General features: G+C 49.3%; 1 protein-coding gene across 1 annotated transcript in view; it reads right to left on the reverse strand.

Moving 5' to 3' along the window:
- Positions 1 to 26299, reverse strand: part of LOC145351159 (NHS-like protein 1) — a 216146-nt gene that overhangs the window by 12616 nt on the left and 177231 nt on the right. The window contains 5 exon segments of the mRNA XM_080200833.1: positions 205 to 336; positions 2311 to 2503; positions 5992 to 6051; positions 8446 to 8573; positions 19239 to 19391. Coding sequence (XP_080056959.1) covers positions 205 to 336; positions 2311 to 2503; positions 5992 to 6051; positions 8446 to 8573; positions 19239 to 19391 — 666 coding nt within the window.

The raw sequence follows: 26299 nt of genomic DNA on the forward strand, positions 1-26299 counted from the left end.
TGGGAACATTTTACCGCTGGCTATCAGACTGTATTGGCAGGAGATGGATGAAAACTACTGATTAATATACACACACACACACACACACACACACACACACACACACACATATACAGACACACAGGCACACACAGACAGACACGAGGGGATACATGATGTTAGATGAGAAGGGAGGGCTGTGAATACAGTACTGATTAGCCATACCTAGTTCCTTCTGGATGGAGTCGGGCAGCCCAGTGATTGTCTTTCTCCGTTTGATTCTCGTGGGCCGCCTCAGTGCGGTATCCGAGCGGACAAGAGACCGCCTAGTGCCCGCCTGGCGATCGAAGCTCTCGCCTGGTAGGAAGCAGCACAGCAAGCAAAGCAACCGTTACTACACAGCCATCGCCCAATCCGGTCATTAAACCCGCTGGTCTGGGCCACCAACTGACCCCCTGCCCCATACCAGCCGGGCTGCCCACCGTGGCCCTCCTCGGTCTCAGCAAACCACTGCTCTCCAGACCAACCATTAATACAGAGATTAGAAGAGGACGAGGCCATTCAGCCTCCTTGGGAACTAGGTAGTTCAGGGCTCTCTTAAGGTCAATGTGCAAGTTCAGTCGGCAGTTAGGATTCAATGTTAGCATCCATGTCGAGAGGGCTAGAACACAAGGGCAGGGATGTACTTCTGAGGCTGCATAAGACTCTGGTCAGACCCCATATGGAATGCTGTGAGCAGTTTTGGGCCCCACACCTAAGGAAGGATGTGCTGGCCTTGGAAAGGGTCCAGAGGAGGTTCACAAGAATGATCCCTGGAGTGAAGGGTTTGTCGTATGAGGCGCGGTTGAGGGCCTGTACTCGATGGAGGATGAGGGGGGGGATCTAATTGAGACTTACAGAATACTGAGAGGCCTAGATAGAGTGGACATGGAGAGGACGTTTTCACTAGTGGGAGAGACTGGAACTCGAGGGCACAACCTCAGAATGAAGGGATGCTCCTTTAAAACCGAGATGAGGTGGAATTTCTTCAGCCAGAGGGTGGAGAATCTGTGAAACTCATTGCCACAGAGGGTTGTGGAGGCCAGGTCATTGAGTGTCTTTCAGAGAGAGATAGATAGGTTCTTGATCAGGAAGGGATCAAGGGTCATGGGGAGAAGGCAGGAGAATGGGGGTGAGAAAAAATCAGCCATGATTGAATGGCGGAGCAGATGCGACAGGCCAAATGGCCTAATTCTGCTCCCATGTCTTTTGGCCTTATGGTCTCCAGCCTATTCTAACATTCACTGAGATTGTAGTTTATCTGTGTTTTAACTCCATATACAGTGGCTAATCAACGCAGGCTGGAATGCCTCATGTGCTGGGATACTGTGGAGAATAAATTGTAACTCATTTACGATTGCTCGAATCGACACTCATACACAGGGGCCTGTGGTTCTGAGCAGACAAAAGGTATAGATATATATTCAAGCAATTGGGGGCAGGAGTAGGTCAGATACTTCCTTGTACCCGATTGGCCATTCAACCAGATCATAATTGATCTTCATCAATTCCACCTCCCCATGTAGGCTCATATATCCCTCGATTCCCACAATGTCCAAAAATCTACCCTTTGCCATTTGGCCTGTTGTACCAGGCCAGCTCACTGCAAGAGCGACTCGCAATCCCCACCACAAGTCCTTTCTTCTCTTCAGATAATTATCCGGATCCCTTTTCAAAGCCACGATTGAATCTGTTTCCATCAGGCTCTCAGGTGGGCCGTTCAACATCCTAACCGCTGGCTACTGTGCAAGAAGGTTTCTCCTCCGCTGCCTCTTCTGCCAATCAACTTAAATCAGGGTCTTCTGGTCCTCAACCTTTCTGTCAAAAGTTGGGGGGGGGGCAGTTTCTCCCTATCTGCTCTGTGCAATAGCACTGTTTTCATTTCTATACATACTTCATAGAATTACACAGACTCTACAGCACAGAATCAGGCCATTCGGTCCAACTGGTCCATGCTGCCCTTTATCTCCCACATCAGCCTCCACCCACTCTACTTCCAAGTTAATCAGTATTTTCTTCTATTCCTTCCCCCCCTCCCGTGCTTATTCAGTTTCCCTTTAAAGCCACCACTCTTGTTGGCGTCAACCACACCCTGCGATAGCACCTTCCACAGTTTATTTTGTCCCTATTGACTTGCCGGATTCACCATTGCAGGTTTAGCCCCAGAGGTTCCTTTTGGAAAGTGGTGAATGACTGTTCGGCACAGCTTTTGGGAAATCCCTGCGACGCAACGAAGTTCCAGCCTCTCCCATCCTCCGCTGTCTCGCGAAGAGACGATCCTGCACCACGTACCTGTTACATTTATGGGGATGATGTCGCTCTGTACCGCCTGGGCTTGTTGGCGCATCCTCTCCTCTGGAGTGGGCAGTGGAAGGGCCTTCGTCCAGTTGGTCTGGACATCAATCTCGGAGAGGTCACTGGGCACCGGGGTCTTAGGCCTCCTGGAGTAGTACAGCTTTTCCTCGTCAGCAGTTGAAACTGTGGACTTCACAAAGAGACAGGCAGTTTTTAGGAAAAGGCCATTTGGTCCAACAAATCTATCCCATTATTTTCACCTTTCCCGCTATGCTCCTTAATGTCCCTCCTCCCTCTGTTGAAATAAGAGAAGGCCTCCTCATAACTGCTCTACCATTCAACTGTCCTGTTTCTGAACTCGATTCACCTGCCTTGGTTCTACATCACCGAATACCCTCACCAACAAAAATCTACCAATCTTAGCTTTGACATTTTCCATTGAAGCCAAAACAAGTGTTTTTCATGAGATGTGGGAACCGCTGGAAAGCCCCACATTAGCTGTCCATCCCTAAATGCCCTTACACTGAGTGGCTTGCTGGGAAATTTCAGAAGAGTCAACCGCATCTGGAGTCACATATATACCAGATAAGGACAGTAGATTTCCTTTCCCAAAGGGCAATAGTGAAGCAGAAGGGTTTTTAACTGATGCTAGCTGCCAGGTCACCGTCACTCAGACTTGCTTTAAATGCCAGATTTAAATGCCAGGTTGGGTGGGTGGGGGGGAACGTTGATGTGGAAATGGGGTTACGCAGTTCAAACAATTCGTCATCCTTTGTGAAGCCCCAAAACCAGTGGCCTCATTGATCGGAGCAGCTCAGGAGAGTGAGAAGCAATGATGGCAATCGGTGAGTCAACAGTGCGTTGATCTTACTTAGGGGTAGAGCAGGCTCGATGGCCCAGTGGCCTACTCCTGCTCCTATTTGTGATCTTATGTCGTATCCAAGGTCAGAAACCGGTACCCTCCCCCCCCCCCCCCCCAAGAAACATAATTACTAACAATAAACCTTGTACACTTCGGATCGAGGAAGCGGAGTTAAAATGAAAAAGCAAAATATACTCCTTTGTTCTGCTACCGTGATACCACCAACTTTTAGGTGGATGACTTACTGCCTGAGGGATCATCAGTACGTCAAACAGTGGGAACGTCTAACACTGCTGCCCTCATCCCAGGAGGATTACTGCGTATCGCCAGGCTCCTCCATCAATCTCGATGCTTGGGCCCCTCACTGATCGCTGCGGAACATTATGGGGAATCCAGCTCTCCCCTCTCTGCCCTCAGCAGGGTGGCCGGGTGGTTAATCTGGGTGGGAATCACGGCTGGGTCCTCTCTCACCAACAAGTGCAGGCTGGACCTCCCTTTCTGGATAGGAGTGGCAGGCATTAACCGTCAGGGGTTTTAAAATATAGAGGGGAGGCGTGCGAACTATCCAGACCACTGCTCATTCCTTCTCATTCAAGGAAACCGCGGGCTTGAGTTGGGTAGATGGTGGGTGGGGTGGGAGTACAGACCCTGTTAGTGATTTTATATTGACACAGGGGTAGGGGACAGTTTGTGACATTACGTAGGTGTACGATGACACAAATTATTCCTGGAGTACAAAGGAGTGGGTTCTTGTGCAATCTGATAGTGATGGAGGCTGCGGGGGTAGCGGGTGGGGGCTGGTGAGGATTCAGACCATCTTAATTCATCCATCCAGACAGATGCTAAAGTTGCCCAAATTTCTGCATCCAATTATTTCATTGCTGTTCCTGGAATTTCGTCCAGAGCTTTGGTCAGGCTTGGTGTGAAGGGCCTGACCTTAATCTTAAAATTTACCTTACACTCGTCTGAATCTATGGAAAGCAATATTTATCTTTTTATTCCCATCCTACATCGCTTCTTGGCTAAGATCAGGTGTCAGATCAAGCCCGAGATGGGGTGCAGTGCCTTATCTTGTCAGCTTGGACCTTGTTTGTCTCTCCTGTGGGGGGCCCTTGGATTGGATTCAATTGGACTTTAAACTTGGTTTTTGGAGCAAGGAAGGAATGGGTTTGGGTTTGCCTGGTCCACTCTGAGCACTGGCTTTGGAACTTCAAGGATGGAGTAAACATTTTTTAAAAATTCTTACATCTCTTTGAAAAATCCTCATTTAGATATCTCTGTCTCAGGCTGAAAATCCCAAGCCTCTCCTGTATCCTTCTCACAACTTAATCCTTCTTAAGGCACCAATGTGTTCCTCTTCCCCACTCTCAGCTAGCCACTGCCCCACTCCGCTCTTGCTTGTTCAGTTCAATCATTGTCTAATCCCACACCACAGCAAGCGACAGGAAGCAGGGGGTTAACAGCAGCTGAGGTAGTAAAAGCAAAAAACCTGAGAAGCAACACACGAGAACTCTGCCACTCCCCGAAGGACAGAAACCTCTCACGCAGATGTGAGCCAGACACACACACGGTACATATTCACCCACAGACTCACAGACACACGCGCGCACACACAGACACCTGCGCACGCGCGCACACACACACACACACACACACACACGCATACACACAGACGCGCGTGCATACACAGACACACACACACACACACATACACACACACTGGCACACCCCTCTATTTTGAAAGCTTCAGGCTGTAAATATTTGATTTCTGCACAGCTTCTGTGATTCTTAATCACCCTGTGCAATTTTTAAAGTATCTTTCATGGGATGTAGACGTCGCTGGCTGGGTCAGCATTTATTGCCCATCCCTAACCGCCCTCGAGAAGGTGGGGTTGAGCCACCTTCTTGAATTCTGTGGTGTCAGCTCACCCACAGTTAAGGAGGAGCTCCAGGATTTTGACCCAGCAACAGTGACGAAACGGTGATACGTTTCCGAGTCAGGGTGGTGCGCGCTAGGAGGGGAACTTGCAGGTAGTGGTGCTCCCATCTCCAACGGTGCAGCACCTCCTCAGTGCTACGCTGGAGTGTCAGCCTTGACTTCTGTGCTCCGGTACTGGAGTGGGACCTGAACCTAGAACCTTCGACTCAGAGGCAAGAGTGCTTCAACTGAGCCACAGCTGGCAAGGCTAACCTCCAGCTGGCAAGGCTAACCTCCAGCCAGGTTAGATTTGCGGGTGATTTATTTGGCCTCGGTGCTCAAGGATTAGGGTAGGGAGAATCAATTAGAGTCAGGCACTCTCAATTACTTCCCACAGACTCCCAGCTGAACACAGATGGATATACAATGTGTGCGAGGGTATTAGGGGCATGTGGCCAGCCGACATTCAGGCTTGCACCCATTTGGGAGTCTGCCAAGGGAATGCGTCTACGGGCACCACAGAACAGAACCCCGGCGAGGACCAACGGCTTGAAGGGAAGGGTGGGTGGAGGGGTGGGGCTGGCAGTAGGCAGGGACTAAAAGCAGTCGATAGAAGCAGCGGTGGGCAGTGGGTGACGAAGCAAAACGCAACATCAAGCAATCGGTGGCTGCCGCTGTGAGTCAACATAAAAGGGCAGCATCGTCTCATCGACAGGCACACAAAGTGCGGTGCCGGGCAATGGGACGGAAGAGGCTGCAGGGACCCAGTGGCGGGGTTGGGGGGGGCGGGGGGGGGTGCGGGGTGGGGCGGCGACGGATCAGGGTCTACGAGGGACTGCAGACATGGCCGAGACAAGCAAAGCAGATTGCCGAGCCGGTGTGTGGCGTGTGTGTGTACCTGGTTCTTCCATGAAGTCAAGTGGCAGCAGAGACTAAGGCAACTTAAGAAGTTATGTTGCTGGAGGTAAAAGAACAGAACAGAGGAAAGAAAGAACAAAAGAAAGAGTGACTAAAATAACTGCAGACAAAGAAACAGAAGTGCAGTTAAAACCACCCACATCAGTCAGAGAGCTGTAAAGATAAACATATCATTTTTTTTTACCTGGTTAATCCCTTTGTAAAGAACTTGATAATGCCCGATTGAATGTGTTAGAACACAGCACTACACACTTGCTCCACAAAGGTCAACAGACTATTTAAGGGATTTTAAACGCAGCTTTAGAATTTTGATTTTAGCACTGAGAAAATGCTTAAAGTCTGTCCTCAGCGATAAATGTGCAGGAGGTTTAAATATAATCTATGCCAAACTGAAACCCTCCACTCAATCTTGGGGTTTGATGACTGCAGGAGGAGCAGTCAGTGCTCTCCCCAGTTGCCTTCATAGAATCCCTACAGTGTATAAGAGGCCATTTGGCCCATCGAGTCTGCACTGACCACAATCCCACCCAGGCCCTATCCCTGTAATCCTACACCTTTACTCTAGCTAGCTCCTCCTGATACTAAGGGGCAATCTAGCATGGCCAATCCACCTAACCCGCACATCTTTGGACCGTGGGAGGAAACCGGAGCACCCAGAGGGAACTCATGCAGGCACAGGGAGAACGTGCAGACTCTGCACAGACGGTGACCCAAGCCGGGAATCGAACCTGGGACCCTGGAGTTGTGAGGCAGCGGTGCTAACCACTGTGCCACCCCTTCGGGACATTAAGCATCAACCACGTAGTGTGGGAGTGGACTTGGCTGTAAGCCTGGCCACAGATACGGGCCAGAGGTTCCCCACTCTGAAGGACAGAAGCGAACCAGTTATTCACTTTTAAAACCCGCCCTGGGTGAGATCTAAATGAGTAACCGTCCAGGGCTGCTAGTCCAAGATTATAACCAGAGCCCGACCTTACTCCTCAAGGTGGAGAGAAAGATTTGCATTAATATAACATCTTTAATAACCACCACAAGGTACCTGACAGCCAGCGCGGTGCTTTGGAAGTGCAGTTGTTGTTGTAACGCAGAAACACAGCAGCCAATTTACACACAGCAAGCTCCCACAAACAGCAGTTTGATAGTGACTGATAACTCTGTGATACTGAGAGAGGATTGGCCCCGGACACTCAGGAAAACTCCCTACTCTTCTTCAGAATAGGCCCATTGCATCTTTTCCACCCACTCGAGAGAGCAGGCACAACCTCAGGTTAAACTCTCATCTGAAAGACAGCGGCACAGTGGGTTAGCACCGCTGCCTCACAGCGCCAGGGACCTGGGTTCGATTCCCGGCTTTGGGTCACTGACTGTGTGGGGTTTGCATGTTCTCCCCGTGTCTGCGTGGGTTTCCTCCGGGTACTCCAGTTTCAAAGAACAAAGAAAATTACAGCACAGGAACAGGCCCTTCGGCCCTCCAAGCCTGTACTGTCCATGCTGCCAGTCTAAACAAAAACCTCCTCCCCTTCCGGGGACCATATCCTTCTATTCCCATCCTATTCATGTATTTGTCTCAATGTCTCTTAAAAGTCATTATCGTGTCCGCTTCCACTATTTCCTCCAGCAGTGAGTTCAAGACACCCACCACCCTCTGTGTAAGAAGTCCCATAGTCCAAAAAACATGCTGGTTAGATGCATTGGCCAAGCTAAATTCTCCTTCCGTGTCCCCAAACAGGCGCTGGAGTGTGGTGACTAATGGATTTTTGTGATAACTTAATTGCAGTGTTAATGTAAGCCTATTTGTGACAATAGTAAATAGACTTTAAATGTTGACACTGCCGCCCTCTCTCAGTGCTGCACTGGAATATCAGCCTTGATATTTTTATGCTTTGGACTCAGGGTGCTACTAACTGAGTCACAGAGTCCCGACAATAAGACATCAGCTTGAAATGCTGACTCTGTTCCCCTCTCCACAGATGCTGCCTGACCTGCTGAGTATTTCCACAGTATTTTCTTGTATCTCAGGTTTTGAGCATCCGCAGGATTTTGCTTCTTGCGTTGGCGTCTTACTGATATTGGGTCGATGAAAGATTTCATGAATTGGAAATTGTCGGGGATTGAGGGGAGGAGTTGAGCAAGTGAGGTCATCCTAGCTCTGCACTCTCAAACGTTCATTAATTTTAACTGAACCGCACTCCAAGGACACTTCCTCTCTCGCCTGAGTATGGGCTGAAATATAACGCAAATTATTCCGTTTAACGTCCCCACTCAGCATCCATTCTCGGAGAGTCCAGGCTGGCACACTAATCACCACCCCACACACACCCCTCCCAACGTGATGTTACAATCCAATGTCCTTCATTAGGTTACGGATGCTGTAACAAGGGGGGAAAAAATTCTCAACAGAAATGCCTTGCAAAGGGTTTTTAGTCAGACTTACTATTTGCTCTTGATCTTCCTCCTCATCCAGGCAACTTGCAGAGAGATGGGATGAAGACGAGGCGAATACCGGGTCTTGTGAGTAGTACTGGGAACTGCGAAGACCATCCTTCCTTAGCCTATCGCAGTCTGTAGACACACAGGAAGAACGAGAGAGAAAGAGAGTCTGAGAGAAGACTGGGTGTAAATTGCAGCATCTGTTAGAATCAAAACCAATTCAGCCTTTGTTAAAATTCACAGCGATGCTTTTTAAAGTTTAAAAAAAAGAGTTTATTCATTGGTTTATTTTAGTAGTGTCACAAGTAGGCTTACATTAACACTGCAATGAAGTTACTGTGAAAATCCCCTAGTCGCCACACTCCGGCACCCGTTTGGGTACACTGAGGGAGAATTTAGCACGGCCAATGCGCCTAACCAGCATGTCTTTAAGACTGTGGGAGGAAACCGCAGCGCCTGGAGGGAACCCATGCAGACACGGGGAGAATGTGCAGACTCAGCACAGACAGTGACCCAAGCCGGGAATCGAACTTACGTTCCTGGTTCAAAGTGCTAACCACTGTGCCGCCTGTAATGTCCAGTGTTCCCGACTGGCACTCAGCATCTCACCCACCAGCAATCAGGGTTTCCAACACAGCTGCTGATATTCAGTCATCAACATACCAATGTAAGCCTGCTTGCAACACTAATAAAATAAACTTTAAACAAAGAACAAAGAAAATTACAGCACAGGAACAGGCCCTTCGGCCCTTCAAGCCTGCACTGACCATGCTGCCCCCTACCCTTCTGGGGCCCATATCCCTCTATTCCCATCCTATTCATGTACTTGTCAGGATGCCCCTTAAAAGTCACTACCGTATCTGCTTCCACTACCTCCCCTGGCAATGAGTTCCAGGCACCCACTACTCTCTGTGTAAAAAAACCTGCTTCGTACATCTCCTTTAAACCTTGCCCCTCACACCTTAAACCTGTGCCCCCCTAGTAATTGACTCTTCCACCCTGGGAAAAAGCTTCTGACTATTCACTCTATCCATGTCTCTCATAATCTTGTAGACTTCTATCAGGTCACCCATCAACCCTTGTCATTCCACTGAGAACAAACCAAGTTTCTCCAACCTCTCCTCATAGCTAATGCCCTCCATACCAGGCAACATCCTGGTAAATCTTTTCTGTACCCTCGCCAAAGCCTCTACCATCCTTCTAGTAGTGTGGCTAACAGAATTGAACACTATATTCCAAATGCGGCCTAACTAAGGTTCTATAAAGCATTAACATGACTTTGACAATTTTTAAACTCAATGCCCCGGCCAATGAAGGCAAGCATGCTGTATGCCTTCTCCACCTGCACTGCCACTTTCAGTGACCTGTGTACCTGTATACCCAGATCCCTTTGCCTATCAATACTCCTAAGGGTTCTGCCATTTACTGTATATTTCCTATCTGTATTAGACTTTCCAAAATGCATTACCTCACATTTGTTAAGATTAAATTCCATCTGTCATCTCTCCGCCCAAGTCTCCAACTGATCTATATCCTGCTGTATCCTCTGATGTTCCTCATCGCTATCTGCAAATCCACCAACCTTTGTGTTGTCTGCAAACTTACTAATCAATCCAGTTACACTTTCCTCCGTTGACACTGCAGCCCTCCCTCAGTGCTGCACTGGAACATCAGCCTTGAATTTTTTATGCTTTCATGCTGTGGTGATCTATCTTGCCTTGGGTGGTACCAACAAGGCTGGGATTTTCTGGTCCTACCAGCCAGTGGGATCATCCTGTCCCTCTGAAGGCAAACCCCCGGGTTCTCTGGCAGCTTGGTGGGCAAGGCATACAAGATGCTGTAGACTTCAGCGGGACTGGAAGATGGTGGTCAATGGTGAGGCGACTCCACCGCTGGGAAACACGCCACAGGGGAGCTGGAAAATCTTGCTCAGATTCCATACAAGATCTCAGATTCAGTCTCCTGAACCAGGGCAGTGTGAAACTGCTGGAACTGGCATTGGTGCCACTCAGCAAGACCTGGGTGGGGTTGAGGTGATTGAATCCCACACAGGCAGGTCCTTTATTGGGTATATTGATATCAATCACACTTAAAGCCAACAGCTTTGAATGCCTTTGAGGGTAAATTTGATTACAGAACAGGAACTGCAAAGGGTTGTGAATGCAGCCCAATCCACCACACAAACCAGCCTCCCATCCATTGACTCTGTCTACACTTCCTGCTGCCTCAGAAAAGCAGCCAGCGTAATCAAGGACCCCACGCGTCCCGGACATTCTCTCTTCCACCTTCTTCCTTCGGGAAAAAGATACAAAAGTCTCAGGTCACGTATCGACGGATTCAAGAACAGCTTCTTCCCTGCTGCCGTTGGACTTCTGAATGGACCTACCTCGCATTAAGTTGCTCTTTCTCTACACCTGGGCCATGACTGTAACACTACATTCTGCGCTCTCTCCTTTCCTTCTCTGTGAACGGTATGCTTTGTCTGTGCAGCGCGCAAAAAACAATACTTTTCACTGCATACTAACACATGTGACAATAATAAATCCAATCAGATCAAATTAAAAACTTGCTACCACAAGCAGTCAAGGCAAACAGCAGGGATGCATTTAAGGGAAAGTCGGATAAACACGCAGGGGAAGGAGGAATAGAAGGATATGCTCGTCAGGTTGAGGGGAAGTGGAGTGCGAGGAGGTTCATGTGGAGAATAAACATCAGAATGGGTCTGCTGGGCCCAGCGCTCTGATCAGACTGTAGGATTCATTAATCAACCCGTCCTGTATCTGTCTTTTCGGGTTATGTACTTCTGTGGGTCATTCCCGGCTTGCTGTGACTTTGAAATTTATCGAGCGGCAGAAGGTGCTTGAAAGCTCATTAATCCCTTTCAGATGGAATTACTGGGAGTAAGCTGCATTAATTTACAGATGAGGAGGAGACAACATTCCGTCTAGCACGAGACCCCAGGGGAGGAGGTGGTTTTTAGTATAAATGTACCATTAACCCGGTGTGGGCAAGGGATGGAGGAATATGAGGATGGAGCAGCAGGTGGGGTTCCCGTCCCAGTCCAGGGGTGGACTACAAAGGTTAAGGCTGACACTCGCAGTGCAGCACTGAGGGGGGAGGGGGCTGCAGTGTCAGAGGTGCTGTTAAATCGATGGCTCTGCCTGCACTACTATTCTGAAGAAGAGTAGGGGAATTAGTTATCTGCGTGCCTTAGCCAATCACCCCTCAACGGACATCACAGAAACGGGTGACCTGGTCGCCACCGCAATGCTATTTGTGGGAGTTTGAAAATTAGCTGCCCCGCTCCCTCCATTCCTAATTAATCATTTGAAATATTCGCCACGGGGAAAATGGCAGGGGAGTGGTGCTGGGGCAAATTACTTGTTCAGAGGGCCAGAACTAACATGATGGGACGAATGGCTTCCTTCTGTGCTGTTACTATTCTGTGATTCTACAACAGTCACTATTTAAAAAGCACTTTGTAGAATTAAGAGGGGTTTTTTTGTGTCTAGGGAGACACGATGCAGAAAAAGCCCAGGCTTCTATCTGTTTCCAAAGCTGGTTTTTCCTGGAACGGGTCACTAACTTGTTGCCACTCCAGGACATTCTCCCACCTGATTATCAGGTATACAGAAGGATCCATTGCTTGATACTCATCCTGTTTTGACTGTGTTATAAACGCACCTCCCATGGTCATCTTGTCCTGAGATGGGACTTGAACCTGGGGCTTCTGGCTCAGATGCAGGGATGCGACCCACTGCCCTCCAAGACCTTGCTCAGAAGAAGTTAATTGGCTGTAAGGTGCTTTGAGGTGTCATGAAATGAGTTCAATATCTGTAAGTCTGTCTTTCACGGAAACAGCCGTACCCCTGTACTAAACCAGGGCAGAAGCTGGATATTCTAGGAGCAGTTCAACTCTTGCCCTCCACGAAGCCTGAAGTCAGGGGTGTGATGGAACATTCTTGCTTGTTACATTGCTGTTGCAACAACACCCTAGAGGGTCAACACTGTTCAAAATGGTCCCGTGCCCCTGGCATTCAACATCCACCCCCTCCAGCATCGTGTACTGTGGCTACAGCCTGTACCACAATCAACTTAGCAAGGTTACAGTGACAGAGCTGCCCTTTGCAGGATCTGTTTGAGAATGCAGTTTTTATTAATAAATAGCTTGGCTATTCCTCATAATAAAAAAGTTTATTGAAATGTCACAGCCGAGCGCTGGTCGATTTATCAAGAAATCAATGGTGTTACAGCGGTGAGCTCAGTATTCAGGGTCTAACCCTTGTCTGAGCCTCAATTCATGTATCAGTTCACTGCTGTTAGTCATTTCTTTGGTTGCAATTATGAATTGAAATGTCCTGAAAGGTGTGCTGAACAAGGCTCCATAACTCCTGCTCACACGCTGCATTTTACATCACTAAACTACAGAACATGAACAATGGGGAAAACAGTTCCGTGTTCCACAAGGCAGTACCACCTCTGTCTTCTGGATATGGAAGCTATTGAGAGGGTGCAGAGGAGATTTACAAGGATGTTACCTGGATTGGGAGGCATGCCTTATGAAGATAGGTTGAGGGAGCTAGGTCTCTTCCCCCTGGAGAGACGAAGGTTGAGAGGCGACCTGATAGAGGTTTATAAGATGTTGAGAGGTATAGACAGGGTGGATTCTCGGAGGCTATTTCCCAGGGCTGAAACGGTCGCTCCGAGAGGACACAGGTTTAAGGTGCTGGGGAGTAGGTACAGAGGAGATGTCGGGGGTAAGTTTTTCACTCAGAGGGTGGTGAGTGAGTGGAATCGGCTGCCGTCAGTGGTGGTAGAGACAAACTCGCTGGGGTCTTTTAAGAGACTTCTGGATGAGTACATGGGATTTAATGGGATTGAGAGTTATAGATAGGCCTGGTAGGTATGGATATGATCGGCGCAACTTGTGGGCCGAAGGGCCTGTTTGTGCTGTAGTGTTCTACGTTCTATGTTCTCTTTCACGTGGGTGCAATCTTTTCTCTCTTCTTTCTGTCGATCACTCTCTGTCAGTCACTCTCTGTTGCTGGCACAATCTCTCTCTGCCTTGCATTCTTTGTCAGACGCGCCCTCCCTCTCTGTCGTGCCCTCTCTGTTGTGTCCTCTTTCTGTCGCGTGCTCTCTCCCCATCGTGCACTATCTCCGTTGCATCCTCCCTGTTGCGTTCTCTTTCTGTAGCGCACTCTCTCTCCATCACGTTCTCTTTCTGTCGCATGCTCTCTCTGGCCCGCTCGGTTGCTTTCTCTCTGTCAGTCACACCTTCTGATTCTCTCCTACCTCCAGTTGCTTTGCCTGTGTATCTCACAATTAAATGGCATCTCCCGGTTTCTGACCCAATTTCCACGCAGTCCCAACTGCTGAAATTGTTCTGCTTGGTGAAGGATGGCCTCGGGGAGGGGAGGGCAGCGTACACAGCTGATTCATGCCTTTGCTAACTCTCGACTTGACCATTCCAGTCTCTCCCACAGTCCACCCTCCGTAAGCTCATCCAAAACCCTGCTGATTTGTGTCCTCACTTGCAGCAAGTCCCGTTCCCTATCACCCCTGTGCTCTTGGACTTGGATTGGCTTCTGGTTAAGGAATGTTTGGATTTGGAAATTCTCATCCACGTTTTCAGATCCCTCCATGGCGTCACTCCTGATCTGTGTAATCTCCTCCAGCTTCACAACCTGCAGAGCTATCTGTGCTCTGCTAACACTGCCCTCCTGTGAACCCCTAACTTCAATCGCTCCGTCATTGGCTGCTTTTAGACCCTAAGCTCTGGAATTCCCTCCCTACACCTTGCCACCTCTCAGCCTCACTTTCCTGCTTAAAACCTGCCTCTTTGACTGAGCTTTTGATCATCTACCCTCATATCCCTTACATGGCTGGGTGTCATATGTTGTTTTATAATGTCCCATGGAGCGTCATAACGTGATTTATTACATAAAGGCTCTATAACATGAACTGTTACTGTTTGAGGGTGACACTGGGAAGCGGGCGCAAATCTTGTTCTGTTGAAGCCATTACCAGGAGCAGTATGGTGGCACAGTGGTTGGCACTGCTGCCTCACAGCACCAGGGACCCAGGTTCGATTCCCGGCCCGGGTCACTGTCTGTGCAGAGTCTCCCCGTGCCTGCGTGGGTTTTTTCCCAGTCTGAAAGATGTGCTTGTTAGCTGCACTGACCGTGCCAAATTCTCCCTCAGTGTACCCGAACAGGCACCGGAGTGTGGCAACTAGGGGATTTTCACAGTAACTTCATTGTAGTGTTAATGTAAGTCTACTTGTGTGATACTAACAAATAAACTCCAAACTTTACCACAATGTGACGACTCTCTCTGAGGGCGCCCCTAACAGGACCCTCTTGTACGGGCAGGGCTGGCTGCTGTGATACAATTAGCAGATCTGGCAGTGAATTTACAGCCGTTCTTTCACACCCAGCTGCTGTCTGGATGAGGTAAAGCTGTGTTACATCGAGACCCCTTCCCTGCAACCCCCTCCCACCATCACTTCTCCCGGGCATATGTTGGAGCGGGGAATGCCGACACAAGGCTGCTGAGCTGGCGAGCTGGCCTCCTTCAAACAGTCCCTTTGTGCAAATGCCAGAGAAAGGAGGGAGATAAATAGTGAGCTGCGTGGCAGTGTGACAGCTGGAGCAGCGCGCTCAGAGAATTGAGCCAGACAGACTCTCCCTGACCTTCTGCACAAAGACCAACTCACGTCTGGAAACAAAAACAAAGTTCTGGGCTGAAAACCCCCCTGACAGCTGTGGCATCTACCCTTCGCACTGAAGGCACACATACCCCCGCCCCCCAGTCTCCCCCTTTTGTTTGCCACTGAAGGAATTTTCAGCCACAGGAACTGCTGTTGGACGTGGCTCAGTGGGTCGTCTCGCAGTCAGAGTGTCGCGGGTTCAAGTCCCACTCCAGGTATTTGTGCGGCTCACCCAGCCTGTTACACTGCAGCGCACAGGAGGGTGCTACACTGTCGGAGCTGCTGCTGCCCAAATACTGTCTGCTCATTGAGGTGCTACAAAAGATCCTACAGCCACTGTTCTTAAAGCAGCGGCAGGACTGTTCTTTCCAGATACTCAGGCAATATTTATCACTCAACTGTGAGCACTGTTTGTGAGGGCGCGTTGTGTCCAAATAGATCCTATTTCCTACACAGGGTAAAAGCTCTTTATCGGCTCACTCACTGTTTTCCCCTGACCGGGACGGGGACTCGTCTGGGACAGAAAGTCATCTGGGATGAAGACTCGCTATTTCCATCATCTGTGATGGAGACTTGTCCGGGACGAAGGTGTGTCATTCCCTGCGTCTGGGATGGAGACTGGTCTGGGATGAACACTCATTGCTTGCAACTTCTGAGATGGAGACTCACTGCTCCCCATGTCTGGGACAGAGACTCGGCTGTTCCCCATGTCTGGGATGGAGACTCAGCTGTTCCCTATGTCTGGGATGGAGACTCAGCTGTTCCCCATGTCTGGGACGGAGACTCGGCTGTTCCCCACATCTGGGACAGAGACTCGGCTGCTCCCCATGTCTGGGACGGAGACTCATTGTTCCTCCTGTCTGGGACAGAGACTCGGCTGTTCCCCATGTCTGGGACGGAGACTCATTGTTCCTCCTGTCTGGGACAGAGACTCAGTTGTTCCCCATGTCTGGGGTGGACACTCATTGTTCCCGGTGAATGGGACGGAGACTCGCTGCTCCCCCTGTCTGGGATGGAGACTCACTGTTCCCCGTGCCTGGGACAGAGTCTTGCTGTTCCAGGACCCCCTTTTCTGCGCAGGATTGCAGACTGAAGGCATGGACTGTGAGAACTGTCTATAAGCAGGTTCCTTCCACAGACACTGGCGACAGTTAGCTTCCTAACCAGAGGAAAACACATCTTGTGGGTTCTTGTGATCTGGAATGTGCTGCCTGAAAGAACAGAGCAAGCAGATTCTTCAGCTTGTAAAAGAGAAGTGGATAAATACTTGAAGGTGAAAAATATACTGGACCATGGGGGAAAAGAGCTGAGGTAGAGGGTTAAGTGGATAGTTCTACAAAGCAGCTGAATAAACACACGCTGTCAGGAATCATTTGGTGATTCCAAACTAAATGCTTGTTGACTTTGGTTCAGGTTGAAGTTTGACTCAATGGTGATGCTTCATGTAGTGGAACAGCCTGTAGAGAAGCACTATGAACTCCCGCACGTGGAGGCAGGCAGCAGAGAGGGGAGATGAATGGCTACGGAAACAAGACGTGGGGAGGCTCGATCGATTCAGCAAGGTTGTTGAGACTACCAGGCGATAGCACTGCAGCATCTAAAGGAGTGGGTGTCTTAGTGTGAGGGTCGTGGGTGCGTTGTTAAGGGACTGGAACGGTAAGCTCTGTCAGTTCTTGAGTAATGACGGGGGGGGGGGGGGGGGGGGGGGGGGGGGGGGGGGGGGGGGTTCTCTGCTGTAAACTGGGAAGTGCCGAGTCACTGCAGAAAGCACTCAGTTCTTGAGGCTCTTTCCTCTTCCTGTCAGTGCTCCCCGCTGGTTTATGAGTTTACAGAGCAGGTTGGTCCATGTGACAAAGGGAAGTCGGTGAAGGGGACATTCTTCATGACAGTAGGGGGCGAGGGCCAAAGGAATGTGAGAGCACACCAGCCCATTCCGATGCTAATTGGCTCCCCTGATCATTGGAATTTGTAGCCCGTGCTGTGAAACTGAATCCCTCGAAACGCACGGTTCATTTTCACATCTCTCTCGCTAACCTGCAGTGTTGGTGTGTACACGCCATCACGTGTACAGTTCTATCCCATCCGACCATTCTCAATCACGGTGACTCACGTGGCCCTGTTTATCTTGTGCTGTTACGTGACACGGTGGACGAGTGGCAGACACACATTCTCCGTCCGTCCACCGCACTCCGTTGTCCAGACAAGCCCCAAGTCCTGACTGAATTCACAAAGTCCACACTCCACACCACAGAATCATAGAAACCCGACAGTGCAGAAACAGGCCCTTCAGCCCATCGAGTCTGCACCGACCACAATCCCACCCAGGCCCTATCCCCATATCCCTACACATTTACCCGCCAATCCCTCTAACCTACACATCCTGGGACACTAAGGGGCAATTTTTCAGCATGGCCAACCCACCTAACCCGCATATCTTTGGACTGTGGAAGGAAACCGGAGCACCCGGAGGAAACCCACGCAGACACGAGGGGAATGTGCAAACTCCCCACAGACAGTGGCCCGAGCCGGGAATCGAACCCAGGTCCGTGGAGCTGTGAAGCAGCAGTGCTAATCACTGTGCTACCATGCTGCCCAGCCCTCTGATCCGTCCCAGCTGAACAGTAACACGGTTACAGCTTGAGTCACTTTGCAAGCAGCTGACAGGGAGTTGGCTGCAATGCCTACTAATAGCAGCAAGCTGTTTCTCATCTCCATGCCCTCGCCCTCTATCTCTGTAACTCTTCCAGCCCTGCAACCCCTGCAGGTCTCTAAGCTCCTGCAATTCTGGTCTCTTGCTCATCACCATTGGGTGCCATGCCTTCAGCTGCCTTGGCTCCTTTCCTAAACCTCTCTGCCTCTCTTTCTTCTTAAAAATGCTCCCAAAGAACCTCCCACCCATCTGCCTAATGTGCCTCGGTGTCAATTTTCATTTGACACTGCTCCGGTGAAATGCCTGGGGACACTATTGCCTGCATACATTTTTAAACATTATTCTTTCACAGGATGTGGGCATCACTGGCTGGATCAGCATTTATTGCCCCTTGAGACTGTGGCGGTGAGCTGCCCTCTTTAACTGCTGCAGCCCATGTGCTGTAGGTAGATCCACAGTGCTGATAGGGAGGGAGTTCCAGGATTTTGATGCGGCGACAGCGCAGGAACGGTGACACATTTCCGGATCAGGATGGCGTGTTATTTGAACAGGGATCGCAGGTGGTGGTTTTCCGTGCATCTGCTGCCCTTGTTGTTCTAGATGTTGTGGATTTGGAAGGTGCCGTTGAAGGAGTCTTGGCGAGTTGTTCAGTGCATCTTGTAGATGGTGCCACTGCTCTTTGGGAGTGGCAGGAGTGAATGTTTATTGAAGGGGTAGCAATCAAGCAGGGCGGTTTTATCCTGGAAGATGTTGAGCTTCTTGAGTGTTGTTGGAGCTGCACCCATTTAAATAATTGGAGAGTGTTCCATCACACTCCTGACTTGAGCCTTGTAGATGGTTGACAGGCTTTGGGGAGTCAGGAGATGAATTCCCAGCCTCTGACCTGCTCTTGTAGCCACGGTATTTATATAGAATCACAGAATAGTAGAATCCCTACAATGCAGAAGGAGGCCATTGAGCCTGCACCAATAACAATCCTACCCAGGGCCTCACGTATTTAACCTGCTAACCTCCCTGACACCTCCCTGATCGATTTCAGCATGGCCAATCAATCTAACCCGCACATCTCTGGACTGTGGGAGGAAACTGGAGCACCTGAAGGAAACCCATGCAGACATGGGGAGAATGTGCAAACTCCACACAGACGGTGACCCAAGCCAGGAATCGAACCCAGGCCCCTGACGCTGTGAGGCAGCAGTGCTAACCACTGTGCCACTGTGCAGTTTTACATTGCACGAGACCATCCTTCCTTCTGAGGCTCTTGAACCTTGCTGCACTCGACTGGTTCACTCGATGTGACGTCTCGCCTCATGTTTCTGTGGAAGGATTTTGGTGTTTTCAATCTGGGTTACCCCTCGGAGGAGGCCAGTTGGGGGGGTGGGGGTTGAGGGGGGTGTTGCTTAGGGAGGAGGGAAGAGAGGCGAAAGGCTCTTACCTCGCAGCACGGTCTTCAGGTTAACCTTGGCTTGTTGGTGCAAATCCTCTACGCACGAGGAGCGGCTTGACGGAAGGAAGACGTTCTCCTGCTGGTGCCACGATGCTTTATAGTGGACCGTCCATTTACTCTCTTCGTCCAGGTTTGAGACGGCTAGAAGAGAAAAGGAAAGGCCTCAGTCTGACTGGCTCAGTATCACACGAAGCAAAAGGAGGCCATTTGGCCCAACAGCTGTCCAATCCATCTCATGTCCCCATATCCCGGTCAAACCCAACCCGGCCATCTTCCCATTGCAGCGTCTAGACATTTCTTACAATCCCACTGTCATGATCTTAACCACTCTTCCAGGAAACCTTTTCATTTGAGCTGCTGATCTGTTCAGAACACCTGTAATATATATATAAATTATACATACAAAAAACATAGCTGGTCTGATTAGCAAGTTTGTGGGTGATACTAAGATTGGCGGAGTTCCGAATGGTGATGGAGATTGTCAGAGAATAGAGCAGGGTATAGATAAACTGGAAAATTGGGCGGACAAATGGCAGATGGAATTTAATGCAGACACATGCGAGGTGATGCATTTTGGTAGATCCAATTCGGGTTGGAGCTAAGATTCCATCAGGAGCACAGAGAGATCTGGGAGTGCAATCCACAAATCCTTAAAGGTGGCAACACAGGTGGAAAAGGTGGTGAAGAAAGCATGTGGCATGCTTGCCTTCATCGGACAGGGCATCAAGTGTGAAAGTTGGCAAATGATGTTGCAGTTTTATAAAACGTTGGATAGGCCACATTTGGAATACAGTGTCCAATTCTGGTCACCACACTACCAGAAGGGCAAGGAGGCTTCGGAGAGGGTACAGAAAAGGTTTACCAGGATGTTGCCTGGTATTGGAGGGTATTAGCTGTGAGGAGAGATTGAATAAACTGGGATTGTTCTCCCTGGGCTGGCGGGGGTGGGGGCGACCTTTTAGAAATTTATAAAATTATGAGGGGTGTGGATAGGGCGAACAGTTGGAAGCTTTTTCCCAGGGGCAGAAATGACAATTACAAGGGGGCACAAGTTCAAGGTAAGGGGTTTCAGTGGAAATGTGCAGGGGGAGTTTTATTTTTACACAGAGGGTGGTGGGGGCCTGGAACGCACTGAGTGGCTGAGGCAGACATGTTAGCAACATTTAAGACTTATCTGGATAGACACATGAACAGACGGGGAATAGAGGGGTACAGGATGCCGACAGGTTGGTCTGGATAGGACAACGTGATCGGCGCAGGCCGAAGGGCCTGTTCCTGTGCTGTACTGTTCTTTGTTCTTTAGCACAATCCAGCAAGTAGAGGGGGATTAGGACAAGCTAATTGTGATGACTTCCTTGGAGACGACGTCTGACCGGAACCATCCACATTGAAAATGCCTCAGACACACAGCATATGGCAGCCGTGTGAAGAAAACACCAGACGTCACAAGCCTCATTACAGACAGTCTTGCTGCTGTATCGGATGTCCCACGCACACCTGAGATGTGGTGAGCTGCTTTGGGTGGAGTTAAGTCCATTCAGAGCAGCCTCAATGCAGAACAAAAGCACCTTTGTGGGCCCGAGGGGCAATTTTCTTTTCTCGCTAATATCAACGGGACGAAAGCAATAGGCAGGAGGGGCTGGGAAATTACTGCCGCCATTCCCAGAAATTCCATGCCCTGGGAGGGAAAAGGCAAACTGGGACGGGGAAAGGGGTGGGAGGGGGGAGAGAGAAAGGGGGAAAGAGAAAGAAAGAATGAATGTAAGAGAGAGAGAGAGCGTGACGGAGAGAGAGGGAGAGAGTGTGTGACGGGGAGAGTGTGGGAGAGAGTGAGAGAGTCTGAGAGAGAGTGAAAGAGAGGGAGAGAGTGAGAGAGAGCAAGGGAGGGTGTGAGGGAGAGCGAGGGAGGGTGTGAGGGAGAGCGAGGGAGTGGAGAAAGAGAGTGCAAGAGAACGAAGAGAGTGTGAGATAGAGAGTGCAAGAGAAAAAGGGCGCAAGAGTGTGAGATAGCATAAGTGAGAGAGCAAGCGAGAGGGATAGAGAGAGAAGAAATGCGCTTGAGAAAGAAAGGTGGGGAGGGTGGGCACACAAAGATCTCAGTTGGAATGTTATTTTCCTTGATCTTAGAATGTTTTGGAGTCCCAAGGCTCCACCACCAATACTATGAACTGGAGAAATATCGAACGAGAAACATTGCAGGTTTAGAGGGAAAAGTGCAGGAGAGTGGGACCAGCTAACTTGTTGTTGTTGGCAGTGGGCACAGAGTCAATGGGATGAATGGCCTCCCTTTGTGCTCTAATCATTCCATGATTTTCTGTTCCTCCGAGTGTCTCTCACAATGGTGTCCAGGGGATTAATCTTTAATTTGGAAGACTCCGGGAGGGTTGCCAAGGCAGAGACACTAGCTGAGTAGATGTTTGGAAGCTTCTTGGCAATGCCATGGTGAGCGGGTTGGGGCATGGGCACTGCAGGAAGTGCCTAATGTTGGAAGGATAAGTGGCTGTTGTTAAAGCCTGTGATCGAGCTCGGAAACTGGGCGCTAAGCAAGCAGCACCTGAACACACAGCCTGCCTCCAGTTAACACAAGCCAGGCACTGCTGTGATAATGACTGCTGCCCTCTCTTTTGTTCTGGTGTCAGCCCATTATTTGTGCCAGGTACACTCCCCTCCCGATACGCTGCTGTCCTGGGGACCATCTTATTGCACTCTCCCCACAGAAAGGTTGTCACACAGGGCGGTGTGACTCTCCCCCGGTTCAGCAAATCAACTCTGCAGAGCAAACACCCAGCTGTGTTTACCCAGCTGATTCCTGTAGCCTGTGAGAACTGATGCCAGGCACCCCAGCTCCCAGCAACAGGCTCAAGAGAGCTCGGTGCTACCAGGGTCACTGGCTGGACTCCAGAAACTGATCCAACAACACAAATGGCCCGATTCTGGCCCCAAACTAAATTCAAACTCAATGTCAGCTGCAGCTCACTAGCGCCAGAGTCCCAGGCCAGACCCTTGTGTCAGGAGAGCCCAAACTGGATCACCCAGTGCAGTACGTAGGAACAGGAGGAGGCCATTCAGCCCTTCGAGCCTGCTCCACCGTTCATTACAGTCATGGTTGATTGTCCAACTCAATAACCTGATCCTGCTTTCTCCCCACAACCTTTGATCCTATTCGTCCCAGGTGGGAGTGCTGTGCTGCCGGGGATGCCATCTTTTAATGGGATGTCAAACTCCATCATCCCTCTCTGGAGAATGTAAAGATCTCACGGCCACCAACTCACAGGAGCTCTCTTCAATATCACCAAATAGTTATCTCTCTACCAACATCACTAGAACAGAACCATATCGATACAGGAGTCAGCTACAAGGTTCAGAGTTCAAATCCCACTCGAGTAAAACTCAAGACCGACACTGTGGGAGTGCTGCACTGTCGGATCAGGCAGAGGGGTCCGAGCAAAAACAAAAATCTCACGGCGCTATTTCAAAGGAGAACTGGGGAGTTATCCACTAGCCAATGTTTATCTCTCAATCAACATCACAAGAACAGATTCTCTAATCATTATCACATTGCTATTTGTGGGATCTTGCTCTGCACAAATTAGCTGTTGCGTTTCCTACATTACAACAGTGACTGCACACTTCAGAAAAAGTACTTTACAGTTTATTAGTCACAAGTAAGGATTACATTAACACTTCAGTGAAGTTACTGTGAAATTCCCCTAGTTGCCACAGTCCGGCGCCTGTTCGGGTCAATGCACCTAACCAGCACATCTTTCAGACTGTGGGAGGAAACCGGCGTACCCGGAGGAAACCCACGCTGACACAGGAAGAATGTGCAAATGCCACATAGACAGTGACCCAAAGCAGGGATGGAACCCGGGTCCCTGGTGCTGTGAGGCAGCAGTGCTAACCACTATGCCACCTCCTTCACTGGCCGTAAAGCGCTTTAAGTGCTATATAAATGCAAATCTTTTTCCTTTTAACTTCCTTCTTCCTAAACGTAGGTTTGACTTCTCAGAAGAGCCAGTCTACAGCAGCCTCTGCGCGCGCGCACACACACACACACACACACACACACACACACACACACACACACACACACACACACACACACACACACACACACACACACACACACAGTGAAATCCAGTGAAGGGTTCATACTCTTAAGCCTGGCTTTTCTCTTTTCAGATGAACATAAGAACATAAGAAATAGGAGCAGGAGTAGGCCATCTGGCCCTTCGAGCCTGCCCCGCCATTCAATAAGATCATGGCTGATCTGTCGTGGCTCAGTTCCACATTCCCGCCCTCTCCCCATAACCCTTAATCCCCTCTCTTATCAAAAACCCATCAACCCGCTTCTTAAAAATATTTAGCGAGGTAGCCTCCACCACTTCAACGGGCAGAGAATTCCAGAGATTCACCACCCTTTGAGTGAAGAAGTTCCTCCTCAACTCTGTTCTAAACCACCCCCCCTTTATCTTGAGGCTGTGCCCTCTAGTCCTACTGTCCTTTCTGAGCGGGAAGAGTCTCCCCACCTCTATCCTATCCATCCCATTCATCATCTTATACGTCTCAATGAGATCTCCCCTCATTCTTCTAAACTCTAACGAGTACAAGCCTAGTTTATTCAGTCTCTCCTCATAGCTCAACCCCCTCAACTCCGGTATCAGCCTAGTAAACCTCCTCTGCACTCCCTCCAAGGCCAAAATATCCTTGCGTAAGTACAGCGCCCAAAACTGCACACAGTACTCCAGCTGCGGCCTCACCAATGCCCTATATAGCCGCAGCAAGACCTCCCTACTTTTATATTCAATCCCCCTCGCGATGAAGGCCAGCATCCCATTCGCCTTCCTGACCACCTGCTGCACCTGCAAGCTGGGTTTTTGTGACTCATGCACAAGGACACCGAGGTCCCTCTGCACCGTCGCCTGCTGCAGTTTTTCGCCACGTAAGTAATAGTCCTTCCTACCATTATTCCTACCAAAGTGGACCACCTCGCACTTGCCAACATTAAATTCCATTTGCCAGTTCCTGGCCCATTCGCCCAGCCTATCTAGATCCTTCTGTAGACTCTCCACACCCTCCGCGCAATTTGCCGTTCCACCAATCTTGGTGTCATCAGCAAATTTCGACACCATACACTCGGTTCCCTCCTCCAGATCATCTATATAAATGGTAAATAGCTGATTAAATAGCTGAATAGATGGTTACTGCTTTAATTTAAACTTCCTTACCTGGTCACCTAACTCAGCTTCCAATAAGGCATTATTTTCAAAACCACATATTAATCATCCTGTGTGTCTGATGTAACATGATATCATCACAAAACATGATCAGTCACCAGCGACACACTGACAGACTCAAGAACTACTTGCATTTACATAGCGCCTTTACAGTGCAAAATGCCTGCAGGTGTTTCACAGGAACATAAGCAGACATAAACTAACACAGATAAGGACAGGAAGAGCGTTGACTAAATGTTTGATCATAGAGATAGCTTTTAAGGAGTGTATTAAAGACAGGATAAGTATGAGGCTACAGAAAAATATGCATTTACAAATTGCTTGAATATACCTTTGGGTTGGCAGGGTGGCTGGACTGGGGGTTGTTGGAAGTTATGCTGTTTTATAAAGAAGGAAATATCATATATCAGCCGTAGCTCAGTTGGCAGCACAAAAGCCAGAAGGCTGTGGATTCAAATCCTGCTCCAGGACCTGAGCACCCAGGACACTCTTTCTACAGTACAGGGGGCGTGCTGCATTGCCAGAACTGCTGTTTTTCTGAGGAGACAGTAAATAACCAAGGACTTGTCTGCTTCTTCAGATGTGTGTGAAAGATCCTGCAATTCTGGGCTGAACTGACTGTGATTCCATGATAGCCTGTGATGTAGCACTGTTCAGCAGCTAATGCAGTCTCACAACACCAGGTTAAAGTCCAACAGGTTTATTTGGTAGCACAAGCCACTAGCTTTCGGAGCACTGCCCCTTCATCAGGTGAGTGGGAGTTCTGTTCACAAACAGGGCATATAAAGACACAAACTCAATTTACAAAATAATGGTTGGAATGCGAGTCTTTACAGGTAATCAAGTCTTAAAGCTACAGACAATGTGAGGGTTAAGCACAGGATAAAGAGATGTGTATTATCCCCAGCCAGGGCGGTTAGTGAGATTTTGCAAGCCCAGGCAAGCTGTGGGGGTTACAGATAGTGTGACATGAACCCAAGATCCTGGTTAAGGCCGTCCTCATGTGTGCAGAACCTGTCTATCAGCTGCTAAAGCGCAGACGTTTAAACCCTCCACCAACCCTCCTCTTCCATGGGATGTGGGCATTGCTGACAAGACCAGCATTTATTGCCCGTCCCTATTTGCCCTTGAGCTGAGTGGCTGGCTAAGCCATTTCAGAGGGCAGTTAACGGTCAACCACTTTGCTGTGGCTCTGGCGTCACATGTAGGTCAGACCAGGTAAGGACGGCAGATTTCCTTCCCTAAAGGACATTAGTGAATCTGATGGGTTTTTCAGACAAATTGTGGTCATTTCCGAGACCAGCTTTCAATTCCAGAGTTTAGAAGGATGGGTTGGGGGTGGGGGGATCTAATTGAAACTTACAGAATACTGAGAGGCCTGGATAGAGTGAATGTGGAGAGGATGTTCCCACTAATGGGAGAGACCAGAACTCGAGGACACAGAGTAAAGGGACGCTCCTGTAAAACAGAGATGAGGAGGACTTTCTTCAGCCACAGGGTGGTGAATCTGTGGAACCCATTGCCACAGGGGGCTGTGGAGGCCAGGTCACTGAGTGTCTTTAATTCAGAGATAGATAGGTTCTTGATCAAGGAGGGGATCAAGGTTACAGGGAGAAGGCAGGAGAAAGGGGTTGAGAATCATATCAGCCATGATTGAATAGCGGAGAAGACTCGATGGGCCGAATAGCCTAATTCTGCTCCTATACCTTACGTTCTTATGATTATTAATTGAATTTAAATTCCGCCAGTTGCCATGGATTACTAGTCCAGTGACATTCCCAGTATGCCACCATTCCATCTACAATTTAATCC

The sequence above is a fragment of the Carcharhinus amblyrhynchos genome, chromosome 12, assembly GCF_965287045.1.
Source record: "Carcharhinus amblyrhynchos chromosome 12, sCarAmb.v2.hapA, whole genome shotgun sequence".
Lineage (NCBI taxonomy): Eukaryota > Metazoa > Chordata > Chondrichthyes > Carcharhiniformes > Carcharhinidae > Carcharhinus > Carcharhinus amblyrhynchos.